The sequence below is a fragment of the Schistocerca piceifrons genome, chromosome 10, assembly GCF_021461385.2.
Source record: "Schistocerca piceifrons isolate TAMUIC-IGC-003096 chromosome 10, iqSchPice1.1, whole genome shotgun sequence".
Lineage (NCBI taxonomy): Eukaryota > Metazoa > Arthropoda > Insecta > Orthoptera > Acrididae > Schistocerca > Schistocerca piceifrons.
The window spans coordinates 43,982,670-44,009,667 of NC_060147.1; the positions used below are offsets into that span (position 1 = coordinate 43,982,670).

General features: G+C 41.0%; 1 protein-coding gene across 1 annotated transcript in view; it reads left to right on the forward strand.

Moving 5' to 3' along the window:
• LOC124718676 (C3 and PZP-like alpha-2-macroglobulin domain-containing protein 8) overlaps positions 1-26,998 on the forward strand; it is an 852,528-nt gene that overhangs the window by 316,924 nt on the left and 508,606 nt on the right. The window contains exon 3 of the mRNA XM_047244301.1: positions 19,855-20,048. Within this exon, the coding sequence (XP_047100257.1) occupies positions 19,855-20,048 (194 nt within the window). The remainder of the gene's footprint in view (positions 1-19,854; positions 20,049-26,998) is intronic.

Consider the following 26,998-nt stretch of genomic DNA (forward strand, 5'->3'; position numbering starts at 1 on the left):
TTTAGTAGTTATTTTCCGATTATCCAGCATCGTGGAACGAACAACACCCACTGTTTCCGAAACTGTGCCTTCACTTCGCATTCGAGAACGCTGTTCATGCCCAGTGCTGAAACGCTCTGTTTTAACAGAGCAACCCTATTCTTGATAGTGGAGTAGGACAGGCAGCTACCAACCAATATCAACCAATGCGCCAGACATAAATTTGTTTGGCAGTGTTCCCGTTATTTAAAGAAAAAGTGCTCACTTCAGTCTTGCACAGAAAAATAAAACGAAATGTTAGAGCTACGCAGACTTCAAGAAGAATATAATCATTCCAATCCCAAAGAAAGCAGGTGTTGACAGATGTGAAAATTAACGAACTATCAGTTTGATAAGCCACGGCTGCAAAATACTAACACGAAATCTTTACAGACGAATTGAAAAACTAGTGGAAACCGACCTCGGAGAACATCAGTTTGGATTCCGTAGAAACGTTGGAACGCATGAGGCAATACTGAGCCTACGACATATCTTAGAAGACAGATTAAGGAAAGCCAAACCTACGTTTCTAGCGTTTGTAGACTTAGAGAAAGCTTTTGACAATGTTGACTGGAATACTCTCTTTTAGATTCTGAAGGTGGCAGGAGTCAAATACAGGGGGCGAAAGGCTTTTTACAATTTGTACAGAAACCAGATGGCAGTTATAAGAGTCGAGGGACATGAAAGGGAAGCAGTGGCTGAAAAGGGAGTGAGAGAGGGTTGTATCCTCTCACCGATGTTATTCAATCTGTATATTGAGCAAGCAGTAAAGGAAACAAAAGAAATATTTGGAGTAGGAATTAAAATCCATGGAGATGAAATAAAAACTTTGTGGTTCGCCGATGACATTGTAATTCTATCACAGAGAGCAAAGGACCTTTAAGAGCAGTTGAATGGAATGGGCAGTGTCTTGAAAGGAGGATATAAGATGAACACCAACAAAAGCAAAACGAGGATAATGGAATGTAGTCGAATTAAATCGGCTGATGCTGAAGGAATTAGTTTAGGAAATGAGACGCTTAAAGTAGTAAATGAGTTCAGCTATTTGGGGAGAAAATAACTCATGTTGGTCAAAGTATAGAGGATATAAAATGTAGACTGGCAATGGCAACGAAAGCTTTTCTGAAGAAGAGAAATTTGTTGACATCGAGTATAGATTTCAGTGTCAGGAAGTCGTTTCTGAAAGTATTTCCATGGAGTGTAGCCATGAATGGAAGTGAAACGTGGACGATTAATAGTTTAGACAAGAAGAGAATAGAAGCTTTCGAAATGTGGTGCTACAGAAGGATGCTGAAGGTTAGATGGGTAGATCACATAACTAATGAGGAGGTATTGAATAGGATTGGGGAGAAGAGAAGTTTGTGGCACAACTTGACCAGAAGAAGGGATCGGTTGGTAGGACATGTTTTGAGGCATCAAGGGATCACCAATTTAGTATTGGAGGGCAGCGTGGAGGCTAAAAATCGTAGAGGGAGACAAAGTGATGAATACACTAAACAGATTCAGAAGGATGTAGGTTGCAGCAGGTACTCGGAGATGAAGAAGCATGCACAGGATAGAGCATCATGCAGAGCTGCATCAAATCAGTCTCTGGACTGAAGACCACAACAACAACAACCCAATTACTATCACACATAAAGTAAATAACAAGATTTATTCCCAAAGCGCCACAATTAATCTAGACCAGTTTTAACTGGGAAAAGCCGAGGACTTATTAGCAATTCCCTGTGAGTGTCTCCAGTTGCTAGTAACAGTCAGAGTGCAAATAATTTAGTCAGGTTACGCTGGTCGTCCGTAATTAGTTCTGAGTTGCTCTATCTCCACACGTTTCACGATTACGTGCTAACCGGACAAGGAAATTCTTCCTTTCCGACGCCAGTCAGCTTACTTCTTCAAAAACAGTGGGCTCGCTACGCTAAATAATACTGTCTGCCTGTGTGCCGATTGTTAGCGCCAAAAAACAATAACGCAGCGTTCAATGACTGTGTTTGTTATCCCACTTTGTCTTCCATTCCCACTAGCGTAAAAAGCTCGCGCACAGATGCAGGCGAATAATACTGAACACTGGCGAATTGTCTGCGAATGCTCGTTCGTTTCTATTCGCTCCCGTGTGGAGAGAGTTCGGCAGTCATTTTTTCCGTGCTCCTCAAAGCGGCACATAATATCGATGAAAAGAGTGATCCTAATTTCGCAAGGTCTCTGTTTGCGAAGTTCGTAACGGAGATTTTCGTCGTCCAAATAAGTCATAATGTCAGAGGATTGAGCTTGTTCCATACTTGTACAACATAACAACATTAGCGATAAGGTCTGTAACTGTGTGGAAATGACCAGCACTCTTTTTCAGTCACCTGGTACCCTTCCTCAACTACCTACTGCGAGATAAGTTACGTACTATTAGGGCACACCAATAAACTTATACTGAATGCTGCAAAACACTTCGAAGTGGGAAAAACAGACCTATTTACACTGATGCCGGTGTTTAGTTCTGAATAACTGGTATTATTTGTTTGGTCTCGGTTATAACAGGCTATTTTTTTCATTTTTCACTAATAACCAGGTTCAAATAACGATATATGAATTTATTATAGCAGTGGTGCTACAATTTTTGGTTCTTGTATAACACTTTTTTGAAAAACGAGTAGCATTTATTCGTAACATTTCCATTGCTTTGAAATGTTGAGTTATTAAGCGATGAGTGATATTTCAGTAACAACGCCTACAGTTTGAAACGATCAACAACAATAGATATAAGATTTGTTACATCACTGCTGAGACAATAATGTACCCATTGTCTTCCTCCACCCAAAAGCAGTGATCCTTTAGTTTTTTGGGACCAAAGTAGCAGATGTATGTTAAACTTACCATTTATGGCTAACAAATACACGCATAAAAATCAGTTTTGGATCACCTCAGTTCCGAGGGTTCCGGAAGCTGCACAGAAAATCGGAATAGAGATCAACATAAACATCATTTTCCCCTTTTTATTGCTCATGAAAACCGCATATTGCATGTTATACCACCATACAGCGAGACCTTCACAGGTGGTGATCCAGATTTCTGTACACACCGGTACCTGCGAAACCTAGTAGCACTTCCTCTTACGTTGATGCATGCCTGTATTCGTCGTGGCATACTATCTCATCGTGGCATACTATCTACAAGTTCATCAAGGCACTGTTGGTCCAGATTGTCCCACTCCTCAACGGCGATTCAGCGTAGATCCCTCAGAGTAGTTGGTGGGTCACATCGTCCATAAACAGCTCTTTTAAATCTATCACAGTCGTCATGTTCGATAGGGTTCAGGTCTGGAGAATATGCTGGCCGCGCAAGTCGAGCGATGTCGTTATGCTGAAGGAAGCCATTCACATGATGTGAACGATGGAGGCGCGAATAGTCGTCCATGAAGACGAATGCCTCGCCAGTATGCTGCCGATGTGGTTGCACTGTCGGTCGGAGGATGCCATTCACGTATCGTACAGCAGTTACGGTGCCTTCCATGACAACCAGCGGCGTACGTCGGCCTCACATAATGCCACCCCAAAACAGCAGGGAACCTCCACATTGCTGCACTCGGTGGACAGTGTGTCTAAGGCTTTCTTCGTCTGTGATTTGCTCTATAATTACAACGTTTTCTTTCTCTTCTGTTCCATGACATCATTAACAATAAGCTGCAAGGTGCATTAGATTCCACTGAGCCTCTTCACATTGAGTACATAACATTTTTCATATATTTACATATCCATTTTTTTTTCTTTTTGACATAGTTAGCCGGCCGGTGTGGCCGTGCGGCTCTAGGCGCTTCAGTCTGGATCCGTGTGACGGCTACAGTCGCAGGTTCGAATCCTGCCTCAGGCATGGATGTGTGTGATGTCCTTTGGTTAGTTAGGTTTAAGTAGTTGTAAGTTCTAGGGGACTGGTGACCACAGATGTTAAGTCCCATAGTGCTCAGAGCCATCTGAATCATTTTTGACATAGTTAATAAAACATCAACTAATGCTATATCGTTCTTTGACGGGTTGCTGAAATAGTGTCAGCAGCTGAAAATACCGACATAATTATTGATGGTGTGATGGTAACTTCAACATACTGAAGAAATGAAATATAGTATGGTTAATAAAAGCAAAGTATCTATGCAAAATTAGCCTATTTTGTAGAAATGAGGATCACCCTGTGGGAAATATGTACAGTTTTGTTGATAAATATTATACATGTGGAAGTCCATCATGTGATGGTCCCTTATACAGGGTGTTACAAAAAGGTACGGCCACACTTTCAGGAAACATTCCTCACACACAAATAAAGAAAAGATGTTATGTGGACATGTGTCCGGAAACGCTTAATTTCCATGTTAGAGCTCATTTTAGTTTCGTCAGTATGTACTGTACTTCCTCGATTCACCGTCATGATTTCATACGAGATACTCTACCTGCGCTGCTAGAACATGTGCCTTTACAAGTACGACACAACATGTGGTTCATGTACGATGGAGCTCCTGCACATTTCAGTCGAAGTGTCCGTACGCTTCTCAACAACAGTTTCGGTGACCGATGGATTGGTAGAGGCGGACCAATTCCATGGCCTCCACGCTCTCCTGACCTCAACCCTCTTGACTTTCATTTATGGGGGCATTTGAAAGCTCTTGTCTACGCAACCCCGGTACCAAATGTAGAGACTCTTCGTGCTCGTATTGTGGACGGCTGTGATACAATACGCCATTCTCCAGGGCTCCATCAGCGCATCAGGGATTCCATGCGACGGAGGGTGGATGCATGTATCCTCGCTAACGGAGGACCTTTTGGACATTTCCTGTAACAAAGTGTTTGAAGTCACGCTGGTACGCTCTGTTGCTGTGTGTTTCCATTCCATGATTAATGTGATTTGAAGAGAAGTAATAAAATGAGCTCTAACATGGAAAGTAAGCGTTTCCGGACACATGTCCACATAACATATTTTCTTTCTTTGTGTGTGAGGAATGTTTCCTGAAAGTATGGCCGTACCTTTCTGTAACACCCTGTATACAGGCAGTTTCGAACATTACAGCATGAAAGTGGAGATTTGCAGATACCACCAACTCGAGGATCTGATGGGTACCCAGACTACCAGTCACAGATGGTGTTTGCAAATCTTCGCCAGTCCCTACTATCCAAATGTCTTTGTATTTCTCTGGCTCCCATAGAGACAGGTTTTGATGATGAGGTCCCATAGTCCGAGGAGCGTAGGGGACGATGCGCGAAACCCGCACCACCATACTAGGCAAGGTCCTAGCGGAGGTGGTTTGCCATTGCCTTCCTCCGTCCGTAATGGAGATGAATGATGGTGAAGAAGGCGACACAACAACACCCAGTCGTCTCGAGGCAGGGAAAATCCCTGTCCCCACTAGGAATCGTACCCGGGACCCCGTGCACGGGAAGCGAGAATGCTGCCGCAAGACCACAAGCTGCGGACAGGCAGGTTTTGGTGGAGAATAAAAAAAAAAAAAAATTGGAAAACATGTTTTTGCAAAAGGCATAGATTAAGCAACCAAATGCATCGTTAAATATTTTCTGTGGTTACCCCACGTTATTTACTACGAATGTTGTGTCGTTCTTTTCAGAACGTCACAGCCTATCTCAGTCTACCCCTCCTGACGTCGACGGCACGTTGAATCCCGATCATCCTTTAACATTTTAAATGTTCGGATAATAAGTTGCCGTCTCTTTAATCTAAGAATAGATGATCAATGCAGCTAGCCGCTATCTCTGTGTAATGTCTTGTCCGTATAGACGTGTATCTGTTGTCTTTAAGATCCCTTCACCTTCACACACAAGTCTATACAGTAAAGTAAGGCCCTCCCAGTTCTTGGCTGATCCGTGATAAGACAGGCGAAAAATTAAACTAATGGAGGATTATTAGTATCATCTCTATTTTCACTCGCTCTCTCTCTTTCTCTCCTTTATCTATGTATAGTTTTTAATATAAGATTTCATTACGTGAAATCAGCCAAATAGAATCTTTGCTGGAGTCCTTCGTCTTGGTAATCAGCGGCTGGCTTGCTGTAAGTGATCTTTACATTTATTATTACGGTTAAACACTGCAGTCAGTCGGGAGAATCAATCGTTTGGACAATTTGTTCCTTTTACGAAAGATTGCGAATTTCAGATGTGTACGAAGCCTTTTTGGACGATTTAACACAGACTCAGTGATTGGAGGCTCTCTTCGACACAGCTGACACTTCCCCACTGATTACAGGGCCAACGTGATCATCAAATGATTAAAAAAAACTCATTCGTTCATTCACTCCAGAACAAAAAAGTCAAACCTTATTTAGGGGGGAAATCGTGTATTAAATCCATCTCCATTACATGTCCAGATCTCCGGTGATTCCACGCCTTAATTATTTTCCTTTTACAATCTTTTTCTCTTCAAAACAAACCGCTAGCTGCACAAATGTTGATTGGCTCGCTTTAGCGAGAAGAAAAGCAGAATATGTATCTCTCAGAAACACGTCAATCCCCTCAACAGATACTCCAGAAGCTGTCCTAGTTACCACTGCAACAACCATGGAGAATGCATATATCCATCTCTGTAATTTCAAAGAATAAATGCACTAGAAAATACTTTGGCTTCTACGAGCTGTCGCCGCATATACAGGGTGTTACAAAAAGGTACGGCCAAACTTTCAGGAAACATTTCTCATACACAAGTAAAGAAAATATGTTATGTGGACATGTGTCCGGAAACGCTTAATTTCCATGTTAGAGCTCATTTTAGCTTCGTCAGTATGTACCGTACTTCCTCGATTCACCGCCAGTTGGCCCAATTGAAGGAAGGTAATGTTGACTTCGGTGCTTGTGTTGACATGCGACTCATTGCTCTACAGTACTAGCATCAAGCACATCAGTACGTAGCATCAACAGGTTAGTGTTCATCACGAACGTGGCTTTGCAGTCAGTGCAATGTTTACAAATGCGGAGTTGGCGGACGCCCATTTGATGTATGGATTAGCACGGGGCAATAGCCGTGGGCGGTACGTTTGTATCGAGACAGATTTCCAGAACGAAGGTGTCCCGACAGGAAGACGTTCGAAGCATTTGATGAGCGTCTTAGGGAGCACGGGACATTCCAGACTATGACTCGCGACTGGGGAAGACCTAGAAAGACGAGGACACCTGCATGGACGAGGCAATTCTTCGTACAGTTGACGATAACCCTAATGTCAGAGTCAGAGAAGTTGCTGCTGTACAAGGTAACGTTGACCATGTCACTGTATGGAGAGTGCTATGGGAGAACCAGTCGTATCCGTACCATGTTCAGCGTGTGCAGGCACTGTCAGCAGCTGATTGGCCTCGACGGGTACACTTCTGCGAATGGTTCATCCAACAATGTGCCAATCCTCATTTCAGTGCAAATGTTCTCTTTACGGATGAGGCTTCATTCGAAGGTGATCAAATTGTAAATTTTCACAATCAACATGTGTGGGCTGACGAGAATCCGCACGCAATTGTGCAACCACGTCATCAACACAGATTTTCTGTGAATGTTTGGGCAGGCATTGTTGGTGATGTCTTGATTGGGCCCCATGTTCTTCCACATACGCTCAATGGAGCACGTTATCATGATTTCATACGGGATACTCTACCTGTGCTGCTAGAACACGTGCCTTTACAAGTACGACACAACATGTGGTTCACACACGATGGAGCTCCTGCACATTTCAGTCGAAGTGTCCGTACGCTTCTCAACAACAGATTCGGTGACCAACGGATTGGTAGAAGCGGACCAATTCCGTGGTCTCCACGCTCTCCTGACCTCAACCCTCTAGACTTTCATTTATGGGCGCATTTGAAAGCTCTTGCCTACACTACCCCGGTACCAAATGTAGAGACTCTTCGTGCTCGTATTGTGGACGGCTGTGATACAATACGCCATTCTCCAGGGCTGCATCAGCGCATCAGGGATTCCATGCGATGGAGGGTGGATGCATGTATCCTCGCTAACAGAGGACATTTTGAACATTTCCTGTAACAAAGTGTTTGAAGTCACACTGGTACGTTCTGTTGCTGTGTGTTTCCATTCCATAATTAATGTGATTTGAAGAGAAGTAATAAAATGAGCTCTAACATGGAAAGTAAGCGTTCCGAACACATGTCCACATAACATATTTTCTTTCTTTGTGTGTGAGGAATGTTTCCTGAAAGTTTGGCCGTACCTCTTGTAACCTCCCCACAAAAATTTTCAAAACAATATTTAATAGAAATGGAGCCAAGAAGCAATATTGTCCCCACAAAAATATTTAAATAAAAAATATAATAATAAATGGGAGCCAAGCGTAACCTCCCTAGCAATTAAATTTAATGACAATAAAAGTGAGAATCGCAATCTGACCCAAGTTTAAGTTCCTCACAAAAATAATGAAAAACAATTCAGTGCTAATGATACTTCAGTGACAATGATAATTCAATTAAACCGAAATATCGGTCTTTGGCCCTGTGCAAAACAATCAGAATTAAATTCTTACCTCATTGGAACTGCTTGTCAAATTTCTGCTCTTATTGTTGCGCACGGGTTGGAGGAACTGCATTGCAAATAATATTTTTTTTTTAATTTATTTTTAAATTTAACTGAAACTTTTCTTTAAGGGAAATGAAGGAAATCGTAATTAAATGATTTTTTTTGTGTAAAAACTGCTTTGAAATCAAAATTATTATTGGGGCATTTGTTGGAAATTAATTACAATAAATAAACTTTACATTATCTGATGATTACCTTAATTAACAATATACTTCATTCAGCATCTTGACCAGAATGCCATGTCGACGCTCGCCGACTCCTCACACACAACTGCACTGGGCTGCTACTACGCACATACTGCCCTGCTCACAGACTGCCCACTGACAGACTGCTCGCAACTGTACTGCACGACTACTACTAGCGTACTGCTCGCAACACTCGCGCGGTCAAGCGCAGACTAACTACGATAAATGGCTCTCTGGTCAAAGATTCTGCAATGCCTCGCCATCGCCGCCTCACAACATACGTGTTTCATAACCCTCCACTGGGGGGGCAAAAATTTGGCAGCGATGGTGAGTCATTTGGACTTGCCAAGCGCGGCAAAATTTTTTCTTTAATTAATGAACTTTTACAATTTACAGAATATTTAGATACATGAATTAAATGTTGTGCACATGCACCGAGTACAAAACATTTCAGACAAAGACAAGATATGAGTACAAAACTTAGTAGCAAATCAGAAAAATGTATATAAAAAATTATTTGACAGATAAAGTGCACAGGCACTGAAAAAATTCTTTAGCAGAAACAGAATGGCAAAAAAATCATGTTGACAAGTGACATGAGTGCACATGCACTGCAGTTCAGAACATATCAGCAAATGACGAAATGTATATACAATGAGTAAGAAATGACGCAAGTGCATACGCACTGAAGTATTGAACATACAGAATGAGTACAATTCATATTGAAAAATGAGAAAAGTGCACAGGCACTGAAGTTCAGTAGAAAACATATTAATACCTAACATAAGTGCACATGCACTGTAGTTCAGAACATATCATCAAAATAAAAATGTATATACAATATAAAAGACAAGAGTGCACATATACTGTACTTCAGAGCAAATCAAAAAAATGTCTTTAGCATTTTCACAACAAATAAACATAATGGCAAAAAATCATATCGACAAGTGCCGTAAGTGTACTCGCACTGGAGTTCAGCGAATCGAAAAAAATGTATAACCCATGAACATAAATGATGTTAGCAAAAAAATGATCTTCACTATGTGACAAGAATTAGGATAGGAAAGGGAAGGATTGCATCATGGTTGTAGCACTTTAGATTGCACACAGCTGTTCTGAAAGTCCATATCTTTCCACAGAAGCACAACACCAAGTGACACAATTTGAAGTTCTTTTCCCATCAGAATTTATCAGTGTAGCCAAGACACTGAACTGTCGTAGTAATGTTCCATGTTCTCATTTTGGCAGTACACTAGGTACACCAAACAGTGGGACCATAATAACGTCTTCATCGCTCACGGTAGTGGACAGCATGTCGTGTCAACACCACGCTCTTACAAGGCACACCAACGTAGAATTTGTGCAAAACCAAAGATAGTGCTCCATGATCACTAGGATAGACAGGACAAATGGACATTGCAGTAATTCAGGGTAGTTAGCTCATAAGGTGAAGGACATTAAGTCACATACCATTCTTCATTAGTAGTTTGCGGCATTCATAGCCCAGTTGTTGAACATTTCTGTACCATGTATGTAGTATTACAGAAAAATGTTCATTAATTGTTTTACATAGAATCAGTAACCTTCTTTTCCTAGTTACAAAGCATTACGAAATAATCGCATTCTTTTCCAGTTACAAAGTATAGCATAGTTAATTAATCATTTGTCATTCCAATATAGTATTAATCATTAGCCTTCTCATAATTACAAAGCATTATGAAACAATCACATTCCTTTCCAATTACAAAGGATAGCATAATTAATTAATCATTTTCCAAGTGACATATTATTCATTGCTGTTCAGCATTACTCAGAACTTTCTCAAACTGGTATCACTATTTGGGACTGGTAATACATTTTTTTGTTAGCAATGCATTGCGTTGGGATCGATAATTAATTGCTGAGGCATAACACTATTTGCTTTTGACCTATTGCTGCAAATGAGGATAGGTAACGTCATTCGTCATGAGTCAGCTGTAGCAAGGTTATGCAACAAGGCAGTATATGTGATCACATTTATAAATGATAAACACAAATGGGTAAAAAATAAAAAATGCAAGTACTAGAACAGGTATAATAAGTAACAGGTTTAGTAAGTATCATGAAAAACTTCTCCTGAAAAAAAATACAAAATGGATTATCGAGCTGAAAGAAGAAACGCATACTATGCTGAAAAGTAGTGAACTTCGAATTAACAGGTAGTGAAATGTGTATAAAAATGTGTTCCATAGCTGTCCTTTCCAAAACTTTCCGTCATCCTACTATGCAATATAACGCCTGCTGTCAAAGCAAACTGCAACAAATACTTAAATAACTACATAGCATAAATACATAACTTCAACATTATCCTCATCTGTAAAGAAAAAACTTCATTATTCATTATCCATATTATCATAACTTCATTATTATCATCACCTGTAAAGAAAAACTTCATTATTCATAATAGCATATTCTTCATCATTATTCATCAGCATTCATTATCATCTGCAAAAAAATCACTTCATTACTCATTATACAACTATTCCTTATCTCTAGCATATTTCATCACTAAAACTAAGATGTGTAGTTCTGTCTGACAGCCTGCATCAATCACCTTGTATTCTGAAAGAAAAAATTAGTTAAGACTGCTATTCTACGATGAGCATAGTATATTCTTGTCAATGCTTGTTAATCCTGATCCATTTACTCTTCCCCATAAAGTTATTGCAACTTCTTTCGTTTATTCCGTAGGTGAAATTCCCATTTCTGTTGAATTTATATCTTACACGCATCATTTCTTTCTGAAATTGATGGACAGAGATTAATGTCTTGCATTTAAATCATATACCCACTAAATAATGACTGGTTTATGGTAACATAATTAACCATACAGCATAACATGACAGAAAACGTAATATGTCAAAGACATTGACAGTGTTCAGATGCAAAAATGTACATAGAATATCACAATGCAGCAGCAAAAAATGTAAAACGGTCATGATCTTGAGATGGCATAAGGCAAAAAATGTCAAAGTCGACTGGTGTGTGTTATATCTTAACTATTTCACAGTGCATACAAACAAAACTGGAATACAATCATACACACAAAAAAAATGGAAAATGTGCACGGTCTGATGTGTAACGACAAGAAAAGCGACCTGCTAACCTTACCTTGTCGGGCACTTGCCAATAAAAAATACGATAATCCTCAGTAATTAGTCATGTGAATATAATTGCATTAATAAATGGCATCATAGCATGTTACATCATAAAGTGGTTTCATTCAATAAACGGTTTAATGTTTGAGATATGGTGATTGCCTTTCGATTTTCTGGTTCTCAAAGTTTCGACGTGTACAACATTGGGGTGAGGGATGCTGCGAATCCGATATGGACCTGCGTATAGAAGTTCAAATTTACTGCACTTACCTTTTAATTTACTGGATAAATAGTGTGTACGTACTAATATTTTCTGTCCAACGTGAAAGTCGCGGCGTCTACAAACCTGTTTTTGTTGTCTTCTCCGGCGCTCTGCGGCACGTTTGATGTTGTTCAGCGCAATGTCAATTATTTCGTGGTGTCTTAGTCGACGACATTTAGGGAAGTTTACTAAATCTTTAATTTTGTTTGGTGGTTCAACGTTTTTCAGTATAACAGTATAACATCTTGGAATGAGAGTATGTGTGTATCCCAATCAATATGCCTTTTGTGGCAGTATATTCGGCACAGCTTACCAATTTCTTTCATTAATCTTTCACAGGGGTTCGAAGAAGCATGGTACTTGGATATATAGATCGGAGAAATGTTTCTAGCTCGTAACATACGTGTCCATGTGCTACAACGAAATTGAGATCCATTGTCAGAAATTACTTTCATCACATGCCCTACATGAAATAGAAAATGTTTTACAAATGCTTTCGAAACAGTTTTAGCAGTAGCTTTGCGTAATGGAGTGAAAGTAACAAATTTTGAAGTGAGCTCAACAGCGACAAAGATGTAGCAAAAACCTCTGTTAGTTCTCGGAATCGGACCAAAAATGTCTACAGCGGCCATGTGTCTTAATTTAACGGGTACAATGGGATATAAAGGAGGAATATGTGAAGTGGTGTCTGATTTAGCTTTCTGGCAAATTTTACAAGACGCTAAAACTCGTCGTATACGTTTCTCCATGTTAGTAAAATAACAGTTCTGTCTCAGTATAAGAAAACATTTTCGTGCTCCGTAATGTGCGTAACTTAAATGAGTGTACCAGATTAATTCGTTAACCAGTTCGTCAGGAATGCATAATAACCAATTGTTGCTGTCAGGATGAGAGCGGCGAAACAGAATTTCATTGCGTACAGTGTAATGGTTTCTAATCGTAACATTATTCTTATCTTCCCAAAGCTGTTTAATTTCTTTCCACACGTTGTCTTTGTTTTGTTCTTGTGCTATGTCCTGTAATGACGATGAAATAAAGTTTTCAAATGCAACTTGCTGAATGTACATGACACTGAAATTTGTTTTGCAGAAGTTGGTTGCTACGTCTTGCTGATTGTTGCCGAGAGAACGCGATAGTGCGTCTGCTATAACATTTTGTGTGCCGGGAATGTGAACTATTGTAAAATTAAATTCCTGCAAATAATGTTTCCATCTGCTTAATCTATCGTGAGTGAATTTAGCCGAAAGTAAAAATTGTATCGCTCTGTGGTCTGTGTAGACGGTGGTATGTCTGCCATAAAGAAAGTGCCTAAATCTCGTGAAAGCCCATACAACACATAATGTTTCCAGTTCTGTAACAGAATAATTTCGTTCAGCAGGTGACAGAATGCGGCTGGCAAATGCGATGTTTTTAATTACTGTAGAGCCATCTTCTTCAATTTCCTGGAAAATGTGTACGCCTAAAGCGGTGTTGGAACTGTCGGTGGCAACGGAAAAATTTCTAGTAAGATCTGGGTGCGATAACAGTGGAGCATTCAACAAAGCATGTTTCAGTTTCATAAATTCAGAATGTGCTTGCTTATCCCAAGACCAAATACTGTTTTTACCTGTTAATTGGCATAATCTGGGTGTGTCTAAAGCAGAGTGATGAATAAATTTACGAAAAAAGTTAATTAAGCCCAAAAAACTGCGTAATTGCTTCTTTGTCGTAGGAACAGTAATGTCACGTAGAGCTTGAAGTTTTTCCGGATGAGGTGCTAGGCCTCTGCTGAAATTACGTGTCCAAGAAATTTTATAGAAGTTTTGCCAAAGTGCGATTTACTGAGGTTAACTGTGAGTCCTTGTGCATGGAAAGTTTGCAACAGTTGTTCTAAAATCACATTGTGTTCAGACCAGTTAGCTTCTGCAATAAGAATATCGTCTACGTACGTCGTAATTCTGTCCTTAAGTTCTGTCGGAAGTATTGTGTTCAAACCGCGAATAAAAGCTGCAGAAGAAATAGTTAACCCGAACGGTAATTTGCAAAACTGATAACAGTCGCCAAAACAGAGAAAAGCTGTGTATTTTCTGCAGTTCGGATGAAGTTGAATTTGCCAAAATCCCGATTTCAAATCTAATGTGGAATAAATAGCTGTACCATGAAATTTCTGTAAAAGTTCCTCTAGTGTCTGTGGTCGATCTGTTTCATTAATAATAATGTCATTAATGTGACGCGAATCAAGTACAAGGCGAAGTGAGCCATCTTTTTTCTTAACAATATGTAACGGGTTTATGTACGGACTAACTGCCGGTTCAATAATTCCTTGGTCAAGCAAATCCTGCAATTGTTTTTTAACTTGTTCTCTATGAATATACGGAATAGGATAATGCTTAGCTTTAAATGTATCGTGCTGTTTGACTTGAAATTCATACGTAAATCCGGACATAGTACCAGGAATGTTGTCAAAAACTGGAGCTTGCTGTAAAAGAATTTCGTGTAATTGCGTTCGTTCGTCGTCTGTAGTTGCACTGCTCTCTTTAACCTTATCAGAAATCATCTGTATTACGTCGTAGTCAGCTTCGTCTGGAGTATTATAGTTGTGTGCGTACGTATCCGTGAACAATGTGGGATTACAGTCTATGTTACGTGTTGCGGAAATGACCTCTGTGCGGTTAATTGTTTGTTCTTCCGCAGATAAAGAGTGTTGAAATTCTAAAGCAAGTTGTACATTTTCATCCTTTAACATTAAATACGAATTCTTAAAATCAATGACTGCGTCGTGTTGTACCAGAAAATTCGTACCTAAAATAACGTCTGTTGTCAATAAAGGAACAATCCAAAAATTAGAGTGAAAAGTATGACCTGCAATACAAAATGATAAATGCGTCTGTAATTTAACGTCTACACCTTTACTCGATACTGCTCCCTTCACTTTGGTTTTGCCTAAAGGTAATGTCGGATAAGTATTCTCTTTGTTACACTCGTTATAAGTCTCCTCATTTATTACTGATATAGGTGATCCGGAATCGATTACTGCTGAAAATTTCGATGAACCAATTTTAATTTCGATGATAGGATGTGAAATAGTTTTCTGAACAAATGGTCTTTCCTGCAAAAGAGTGTCTCTGATGTCGTCAAAAGTAATTACATTTTCGTGAACTACATTTTGCGTGTCAAAGGTAGTGCTTGTGTTACTGGAATATGCAATCTGTACTGTGTCTGGTCAAATTCTGTCGTACGTGCTATTATTAACGGGAAGATGCTGTGGCATTTCGATTATTTGAACTGTTCTGTTAACTAATCCTGACGTATTACGCTATGGATGACACCTATTGTCTGGATCATTCATGATAATGTGTTGTTGCTGATGTTCTTGCTGCTGAAAAGATCGACTGTTATTAAATGTACGCTGAAAATTGTGCTCATTATTTTTACGTTGGTCATGATAGTCACTTCTATACGGTACATTGCGATAAGAATTCAAATACTGTGTTTTCTATACGTAGTTATTTCCTTGCTACTGTGCGTTACTATTTGTTGGATCTGGGACTATACGTGCACGCGGCGAAACATTAAAGTTTGCTTGACCTTGTAGACTGCATTGTTGGTTAGGTATGCTAAGCGGCTGACTTTCATGCTATTGTGGTGAAAAACATCTATTGTTACAAAAATGTGGTTGCGACTGCCGACAATTTTGTACATACTGATGATTACGATTTTATCTGTTATTAACGTTACGGCGGTAGTTGTCATTACGGGAGTGCCTACTGAAAATTGTCACATTCGGTAAAAGATTTGTCATATCGGGTTTTCATTACAATGTTTCTTAATTCTAGATAGAGCAATAGTTAAAGAGCAGTTTTGATAGATATAAAGAATAGTAGAAGAAAAGGCAGCAGTGCAGAAAACTAAAGATGAAACAGCACTACTACAGCTCGGGGCCCTATGCTCGCTACGGCACATATTCATTAAAGCGTAATGAATCCCCTGAGGTCATTTACGCACTGCAAATAAATTTTAGCTTTTGCGTTGCAAGCAATAGCGGTAAAATTCCAAAAGTAAATCGCTGTATTCTTGCTAATTCCAGTTTCTGCATAATACGTAATGCTGATGAAAATACAATAGCAAATTGTCGCCTCTTGTTCAAAGCTAGTTTCTGCATTACAGGCAATAGCGGTGAATGTACAAAGATAAATTGTCGTATACAGTGTAAAGCGTGTACCTGTACGCTGTCATTATTAAATTCCTTACATTTTCTTACAAATGCAAACTGCTTATTATCAACGTTCTCGTCACTGAATTTGAGAACACGTTCGGGTTTGTGTGAGAATCTGTTCGTCTGTGTCATTTCGGATTTCAAGTTGCGTAGCTTTTCAGATATTAAGTCGCGTAGCTTTTCGGATTTTAATTCGCGTAGTCTCTGTAAATTGCTCACATTATACGCGTTACTTCTTGTTGTAAACTCGATAACTTTCCACGTAACGTGTTATTAGACGAATCTATCTCATTAATTGTCTGCTGTAAATTTTGAAATTCAGGTGTTTGCTTAAATGAAATCGGTGCAGTATCGTTTGATTTATTATCATTATTACTTTCAATAGCATCAATACGACTGGCTAATTCATCATATTTTTCAGTCAGTATTTTTGCCTGATCATCGATTTTAGAATCGGACGCATTAATCTGTTTTTGCAACTTACGTGTAGTTTCGCTCAGTTTTTTAACATCAGCTTTGATGACATCGCAATCCTGTGTTAGTTCTAATTGTTCGAATCTGTCTGTCACTGTTTGAATATTTACTGTGTGTGTATCTGTTTTTGATTTAAGATCAGAAATTTCATGACGTAATTCCGCGTTCAACTGTTCGTTGGTGTTAATTTTGTCGGACACTGTAGTAATATTATTGTCTACATACGTTTTTGCCTTCGCAAACATTTTACGTTTGTCTTCCTGTCTCTGTGCTGTGATTGTTTCCATTACTTGTCGTTTTACTTTGTTTTGATCCTGAATAAATTTACGGAAACGCGTATCACTGTTTTGTATGTGAAGATTAAAGCGTTCGTCAATCTGAGTGTTCTGTTGGTCGAATTTCGCGTCGATCTTTTCATCCATTGTGCGCGAAAGTTCTGCTGTCATTGCTTTAAACTCGTCGCGTAATTGTGTAGCTTTTTCAGAGCATTGTTTAGCGACTGTACTAATTTCCACTCTAAGTGTTTCTGTTGCGACTGTCTGCATTTCACTTAATTCTTGCGCAACAGACCTAATTTCTTCGCTACTTTTCTTTGAGCTAGCCTCAATTTCCTCGCGTAACTGTTCCTTAGTGTCATGACACTGCGCAGCAACGGCTCTAATTTGTTCACTAAGCTGCCTGGAATTGTCGTCTAATTTTTCATTTAACTGTCTGGAATTGTCGTCTAATTTTTCATTTAACTGTCTGGAATTGTCGTCTAATTTTTCATTTAAGTATTGTTTGAGTTTTTCATTATCTTGTTTGTTATATTCCCTAAGTTGTCTGAAATTGTTGTCTGTTTTCTCACTCTGTTGTTTGTTTGATTCAAGAATTTATAGCAACAATGCCTTAAGTGGATCCGATACAAAATTAGCATTTCTATTCTCCGTGCTATTTAATGGTGGATCTGAAATTGTCTTGTTTTGCGTGACCATTTGGTCATTCTGTAATTTACAGAATGGTTTATCAGTCGGATGTACACTTGGTTCAAAATGGCTCTGAGCACTATGGGACTCAACTGCTGAGGTCATTACTCCCCTAGAACTTAGAACTAGTTAAACCTACCTAACCTAAGGACATCACAAACATCCATGCCCGAGGCAGGATTCGAACCTGCGACCGTAGCGGTCTTGCGGTTCCAGACTGCAGCGCCTTTAACCGCACGGCCACTTCGGCCGGCTGGATGTACACTGTCAGACACTATTTCGGAATTAAATAGATCCGTCGTACTTCCAGTACACTGTTCATTTTCACTAGAAAAATTTGTCTGTACATTACTTGGATTTTCTAAATCGGGTGTGTTATGCTCGGCAGCGCTCATTACTATAGACCGCTCCGCGTCATCAATTGTCGTCAAATTAACAGACGAGACAATTGAGTTCGTTTGTTCATCATTAAGGTAAAAGTCATCATTAGTGGTTGGAATGCACTGACTGTTAGTGAACGCAGGATTGTCATCATTACACTGCGTGTCACAATTACTATCGGTCACGCTGTTTAAGTCGGTAATTTCATTCAAAATACCTCGCGATACACTATTCATAGTCTTTCGCGGCATTTTCACAATAGTCACAATTATTCACAAAAGAAATAAGCACAAATACAGAAAGGCAACAAACAAATACAACAGAGCAACGAATTGCCGTTGACCTGTAGAAAGAAAGTCACAAGATTAGTAAAAGCGTTGCGCCAAATCCTAATTATATCTAAGCAAATAAGAGCAGATATCTGACTGTTTTTCAAAAGACTCTCAACGAAATTCGATCCTGGACTGGGTGTCGCCAAGTGTAACCTCCCCACAAAAATTTTAAAAACAATATTTAATAGAAATTGAGCCAAGAAGCAATATTGTCCCCACAAAAATATTTAAATAAAAAATATAATAATAAATGGGAGCCAAGCGTAACCTCCCTAGCAATTAAATTTAATGACAATAAAAGTGAGAATCGCAATCTGACCCAAGTTTAAGTTCCTCACAAAAATAATGAAAAACAATTCAGTGCTAATGATACTTCAGTGACAATGATAATTCAATTAAACCGAAATATCGGTCTTTGGCCCTGTGCAAAACAATCAGAATTAAATTCTTACCTCATTGAAACTGCTTGTCAAATTTCTGCTCTTATTGTTGCGCACGGGTTGGAGGAACTGCATTGCAAATAATATTTTTTTTTTATTTTTAAATTTAACTGAAACTTTTCTTTAAGGGAAATGAAGGAAATCGTAGTTAAATGATTTTTTTTTTTGTGTGTAAAAATTGCTTTGAAATCAAAATTATTATTGGGGCATTTGTTGGAAATTAATTACAATAAATAAACTTTACATTATCTGATGATTACCTTAATTAACAATATACCTCATTCAGCATCTTGACCAGAATGCCATGTCGACGCTCGCCGACTCCTCACACACAACTGCACTGGGCTGCTACTACGCACATACTGCCCTGCTCACAGACTGCCCACTGACAGACTGCTCGCAACTGTACTGCACGACTACTACTAGCGTACTGCTCGCAACTCAAGTGAGCTACTGCTATCGACAGACTACATCACACAACTGCACTGGGCTGCTACTACTGACCGACTGCTCTGCATGACGACTACTAGCGTACTACCGGACGCAACTGAACTGAGCTACTGCTATCGACAGAGTGTACTGCATGACGACAACTAGCGTACTGCTCGCAACACTCGCGCGGTCAAGCGCAGACTAACTACGATAAATGGCTCTCTGGTCAAAGATTCTGCAATGCCTCGCCATCGCCGCCTCACAACATACGTGTTTCACTCTTTGTAACACCCTGTATTACGTGAAAATCAGATCAGATAACTTTTCCAAAGTGAATGAATGTGGATGGCTTGATTGTAAATGATTAATTGGTACGTGGTAGAGGGTATTTGCTGTGGGGACATTACAGTCCTTCGCTCACCTCCCTCTTTTGCTTGTGACTGGGTGGAGTATATTTTCATGAGGATGCTTGTGATGTTGCAGGTCTGTGACGGTGGTGAGTCCGCGGACGGCGGTGGCAGGGGGCGCCACGGCCGTGCTGGTCACCCTCAGTGGGGGGCCGCGCCGTCCCCCTCGGCCCCCCCTCAATGTGACCCTGCACCTCTTGGCGGCGTCTGGCGGCGACGAGGCCGACGCCGACCGGCCCATCATCTCCAGGAGCTCTGCCCTGGTGCAAGGTACGCCTCGCAGGGTATCTTACTGTTGTGTACATAGTTCCGCGTAGTCAGCGCGTACACAACTCTCCCACTACAGCGCGCCCCACTAAGCACAACAGCGCAGGTGCAGTGCTCGTCTGTCTCCACACTACGAGATGGCGCTGCCTTAGAGACGGACCAAATTCTGCTTCCGCTGATCCACGTATTAATATCTCACGCAGCCAGTGAGATTGCTGGTAACGTAGAACCTTTTCTCCTCGCGGATCACACTCACGCAGTGATACATGAACGCGCAAGGTATTATAATGAGTGTACGGACCTCCGATCAGGAATCTGCATTAGTCTGCACCAGTCTGAACCAGTCTGCATTAGTCTGTACCAGTTAAGTTTCAGTCTGCACCTAAGAAGATTATCATATTCCTGTACATAGCCATGAAGATAAATGTATAGACACTTTGGCGAGTATCAGAGATATATGAGAATAAGATTAACGTACCAAGACCAAAGGAACTTTAGATTGTCAATTGCAAATAGCATCCAGAATCAATTTACTTAAGGTTTATGCTTGTTACTATTTTAATTAATTTGTGTGAAAATTAATCAAGTTCTGTTTATAGTTGGTCACCATCAATCTGCTACTCTAAGCGTGCAAGTGGCATTTCTATCGTCTGACCTAACGGCAGAAGATAAACACACCACGATAAGACCACGAGACATATTGCTGACACTCGCCTACTTCGTTAGAGTGACAAGTCAAATAATCTGATGGTGTGTGTACCGAAGGTCTTACAGTACGCACACCACAATATCATTATGCTGCTTCACCATTTACAACAGTCTGCCAACACTGGCGTAACTTTGCGATTCCGCCACTGTAGAAATCACATCGTTTTAGGCGGAGAAGTCATTCGGATAACACTTTCATCCAGAGAGGAAGTTCCTTCATGGCTGTCCGACACACAGGGGAAAAGGTGAAAATCTGGGAGCGCAAGATCAGCTGAATAAGGTGGGTGCGGATTGACTCCCTAACCCAACTGCTGTATAGTGTTTCTTGTCAGTCTAGAAGAACGTTTGAGGGAGTTATCAATGGAGTAACATCACTCCACGTAGTCTTCCTTGTCGTTTTTTTTCGCACTGTGTCTGCAAGAGGTCTCACTTGTTGGCAAGAAATGTCAGTAATGATGGTTACACCTTGGGGTAGCAATTCGTAGCACACCACACCGTCACTGTTCCACCAGATGCTTAACATTATCTTTTGTGGGTGCACACAGGTTTTTGAACGGGGAGTGGGAGCTTTGTTTGGGCTCTTCTATTCTGTTCTTTTCCGTACGTTAGCATAAAGACACAGTCTCTCATCACCAGTAATGATGCAGGGTAGAAATGGTCGATGTTGCTCACTAGCCTATTGCTGATAAGCAAGCACAGATGCAAATGTTTCCACCCACAGATTTTTGTGATTTTAACTTTGAGAGTGTCGTACACACACACCCGAGTTTTGAAACTTCCCCACTGCACGAAATGTCACACAATGGTCGAATGATCACACTTCACCAATGTTGTGTACATAGTTCTGCATAGTCAGAGCGTACACAACTTTCCCACTAGAGCGCGCACCTCTAAGCACAACGGCGCATGCGCAGCGCTCGTCCGTTTCCGCACTACGAGATGGCGCTGCCTTCGAGACGGACCAAATTCTGCTTCTGCCGATCCGCGTATTAATATGTAATGCAGCCAATGAGATGTCTGCTAAGTGTAACCTTTTGTCCTCGTGGATCACACTCGGGCAGTGATACACGAACGTGTGAGGTATTATAATGAGTGTACAGATCTCCAATTAGTCAGTTTGCATTAGTCTGCATTAGTCTATAGTCAAGTTCCAGTCTGCACCTAAGAAGATTATCATATTCCTGTACATAGCCATGAAGATAAATGTATAGACACTTTGTCAAGTATCAGAGAAATGTGAGAATAAGATTAACATACCAACACCAAAGGAACTTCAGATTGTCAATTGTAAATAGCATACAGAATCACGTTACACAAGGTTTATGCTTGTTACTATTTTAATAAATGTGTGTGAAAATTAATCAAGTTCTGTTTAAAGTTGGTCACTGTCAATCTGCTACTCTAAGTGTGCAAGTGGCATTTCTATCATCTCTCTTAATGGCAGAAGATAAACATGCCACGATAAGACCACGAGACATTTTGCTGACACTCGTCTACTTCGTTAGAGCGACAAGTCAAATAATCTGATGGTGTGTGTACCGAAGGTCTTACAGTATGCACACCACACTTATTCTAACGTGTAGATCTGTCACTCACTGGAGGATCCCAAGTGAAAAACAACAGTGGTTGCCACACAATTTTCAATTCTTAGTATTATCCTGACAGTTTCTTCTGTAATTTGGAAGCAGATTTTCATCCCCCTCTTCATTCTTAGATAGTATTACATAGCGAAGAGCTGTTTGAAATATATCCTTGTTTTCTAGTCCGCTAAGCCGTAGGTTAGCTTCTAAGTTTTCGTAGTTTACGTAATTAACTGCACTCACCTGGGGATCCTTGGTTGTGTCTGGATGGTGTTCTGGACTGTTTGTTTGTTTCTCCGATTTCGAGCGATTTTGCTGTGCAGCATGTTTTCCCTGCTTTATGATTTCTGGTATAGTGTGGAGTTTGATGTGTTTTGGCTGAGCATTTCCCCTGATAGTGACTTGTTTTTTATCTCTTCTGAGGACTACTTCGTGAAAGGTGACTGTTGTATGTCCGTTTCTGGGGTGGTTATGTCTGGTGTTGTGCCGGTGCAGGCTGTGTCTTCCTGTTCTGCTACCTTACTGTTTTGTTTATCGTAGTGACTGTGTGTGCTACCCCCGTAGACAAAACGAACTGGTGTAATATAGAGTCTACATTTGGTTGTATTTTATCCTGCTTGTTGTGCGGGTAGTGTGCAGTTGTCGTTCTCTGTGGTGTCGGATTTCTTGTGAACTCCGTGACATTTTCATTCTCAGGATGTTCAAGGACGTCGTTACATTTCTCTGGACTATCTCATAGTATTACGTCTTCCAGTTCGTCAACTCGCGAAAAGAGACACGCCTGGAAGATGGCCTAACCAAAAATTGGTTCAAATGGCTCTGAGCACTATGCGACTTAACTTCTGAGGTCATCAGTCGCCTAGAACTTAGAACTAATTAAACCCAACTAACCTAAGGACATAGCACACATCCATGCCCGAGGCAGGATTCGAACCTGCGACCGTAGCGGTCGCTCGGTTCCAGACTGTAGCCCCTAGAACCGTACGGCCACTCCGGCCGGCTGGCCTAATCAAACACGTGATGTTTCAGGTGCCTGACCACCTCATACTCAATTGTTACCTTCACGCACATATCGTCTATGTAGTTGGTAATGCTGAAGTATGTAAATTGTATTGTCTCCCAGAACTGAGGCTCTACATTACTATTAGTATCTGCATTTGGGGGTTGTAACAACGCCATGTGTTGCCGCCAGGCAACGGCTCGCCGCCAGCCTCTCATCCTAGTCGACGGAGATTTGTATCTTTGCCTGTTTGTGTTATTAGTTGCGTCTGTCCCTGCGTGTGTTGGGGGGGGGGGGGTTCTGACAGTTATGGTAGCACTCATTATTAACGGACGTTGTCCAGAACATCGTGCTCGGTGCGCTGTATTTGTCTTTCGTAGGGCTGTTTATATGTAGGACAGTCTGGCCCGCCTACCTTATCGTATGTTCTATTTCTGTGTTTGCGTGGTATACAGCCTGCAGGATTCTCCTGCGTGCATTCTCACTTTTTGTGTCCCGATTTTGCACATCTCCTGCATACTGGTGTCCTTGTCGCAGCACTTCGATAGGTGACCGACCGAAGCCCCAACAGTTAAAACATTTTTGTACAGCAACAAAGTGATTGATATAAAAAGACTTAAATTGAATAAAAACCCTTTCTTTTTGAAGAGGCAGTATCCGTACTCTTGGAGATACTTCCTAGGTTGTCTACCCTGGTGCAAATTGGGCCCCATGTGATGCCAATCCTAGCATGTAGGTCACCGACTGGAAGATCCAAGAGACACAGAGCAGTGACTGTCCCACGGGAATCAGATTAGATTAGATTAGATTAATACTAGTTCCATGGATCATGAATACGATATTTCGTAATGATGTGGAACGAGTAAAATTTTCCGATACATGACATAATTAAGTTAATTTAACAACATAATTAAGTTAATATAACAACTTTTTATTTTTTTGTTTTTTTATAATTTTTTGTTTTGTTTTTTCTTTTTTTCTTAATTTATATCTAAAAATTCCTCTGTGGAGTAGAAGGAGTTGTCAATCAGAAATTCTTTTAGTTGCTTCGTAAATACTTGTTGGTTATCTGTCACACTTTTGATGCTATTTGGTAAGTGACCAAAGACTTTAGTGGCAGTATAATTCACCCCTTTCTGTGCCAAAGTTAGATTTAATCTTGAATAGTGGAGATCATCCTTTCTCCTAGTATTGTAGTTATGCACACTGCTATTACTTTTGAATTGGGTTTGGTTGTTAATAACAAATTTCATAAGAGAGTATATATACTGAGAAGCTACTGTGAATATCCCTAGATCCTTAAATAAATGTCTGCAGGATGATCTTGGGTGGATTCCAGCTATTATTCTGATTACACGCTTTTGTGCAATGAATACTTTATTCCTCAGTGATGAATTACCCCAAAATATGATGCCATATGGAAGCAATGAGTGAAAATAAGCGTAGTAAGCTAATTTACTAAGATGTTTATCACCATAATTTGCAATGACCCTTATTGCATAAGTAGGTGAACTCAAACGTTTCAGCAGATCATCAATGTGTTTCTTCCAATTTAATCTCTCATCAATGGACACACCTAAAAATTTTGAATACTCTACCTTAGTTATATGCTTCTGATTAAGATCTATATTTATTAATGGCGTCGTACCATTTACTGTACGGAAATGTATGTACTGTGTCTTATCAAAATTCAGTGAGAGTCCGTTTACAAGGAACCACTTAGCAATTTTCTGAAAGACATGATTGACAATCATACCCAGGACTTCTGCCCTGGTGCGAGGAAGGCCCCACAGGACACCTAATCCTACCATGTAGGTCCAGCACCAATTGGAGGATTCCGAGTGAAACAGAACAGCAATTGCCAAATGGCCTGTTGGCCTGTTTCTCTGGTTTTCCCGAAGTTTCGCCTGCACAAGTGGCTGGCATTGTCAAAGGTCACCCACCACTCTTCCATTGCTGGTTGTGGACTGGAGTCGAGCTCACAGTGTATAACGGTACTTTGCGGGCAGATGTGTCAATTAGCATCATATTAATTAAAATGGGGGGATAAATAGACTTTATTTTGGAAGAATTAAAAAGGGGAAAGTAATACGAAACTTTAATAACTCCACAGTATTACTAAGAAGCAATATAATGAAAAGTAATAAAAAGCAAAGTGGCAAAGACCAAGCGGGACGGAAAGATATAGGGTCGCGTTTGTTTTTAACACTTATAAAAGAACATGTAACACATTATTGAGCTCTCTACCTGCAGTTATCGCAATCGGGCTAGTCGATGAAAAAGTGGTACGCAACTGCGAAATTCGTTAAGGAGATTATTTAAAGACTCTTCAAGCACGTTTAAAATACATTACGTGTGACGAAGTGATCAGAGACATTTATTGTCGGGTGAAGAAAAATGATTCCGACAACATAATTCGCACTTTGTGTTAGCCGGGAAAAATACTCTTGGGAAACTATTATGGTTGTGGAACCCACGAAAGTTGTACGCAAAGGAAAGCTATAGTTTACGAAATTCTGAATTTTATGAATGTGAAACGCGTGTGCGCAGAACATTAAGAGAATCATATCCTTGGACCGTTGCGGGGGTAGCTGATACAAACAACGCGCCAGCATAAAAATGGTTCGCTTATTAACTACCAGATAATAATTAACGGGGACCTAAAATACACTCCTGGAAATGGAAAAAAGAACACATTGACACCGGTGTGTCTGACCCACCATACTTGCTCCGGACACTGCGAGAGGGCTGTACAAGCAATGATCACACGCACGGCACAGCGGACACACCAGGAACCGCGGTGTTGGCCGTCGAATGGCGCTAGCTGCGCAGCATTTATGCACCGCCGCCGTCAGTGTCAGCCAGTTTGCCGTGGCATACGGAGCTCCATCGCAGTCTTTAACACTGGTAGCATGCCGCGACAGCGTGGACGTGAACCGTATGTGCAGTTGACGGACTTTGAGCGAGGGCGTATAGTGGGCATGCGGGAGGCCGGGTGGACGTACCGCCGAATTGCTCAACACGTGGGGCGTGAGGTCTCCACAGTACATCGATGTTGTCGCCAGTGGTCGGCGGAAGGTGCACGTGCCCGTCGACCTGGGACCGGACCGCAGCGACGCACGGATGCACGCCAAGACCGTAGGATCCTACGCAGTGCCGTAGGGGACCGCACCGCCACTTCCCAGCAAATTAGGGACACTGTTGCTCCTGGGGTATCGGCGAGGACCATTCGCAACCGTCTCCATGAAGCTGGGCTACGGTCCCGCACACCGTCAGGCCGTCTTCCGCTCACGCCCCAACATCGTGCAGCCCGCCTCCAGTGGTGTCGCGACAGGCGTGAATGGAGGGACGAATGGAGACGTGTCGTCTTCAGCGATGAGAGTCGCTTCTGCCTTGGTGCCAATGATGGTCGTATGCGTGTTTGGCGCCGTGCAGGTGAGCGCCACAATCAGGACTGCATACGACCGAGGCACACAGGGCCAACACCCGGCATCATGGTGTGGGGAGCGATCTCCTACACTGGCCGTACACCACTGGTGATCGTCGAGGGGACACTGAATAGTGCACGGTACATCCAAACCGTCATCGAACCCATCGTTCTACCATTCCTAGACCGGCAAGGGAACTTGCTGTTCCAACAGGACAATGCACGTCCGCATGTATCC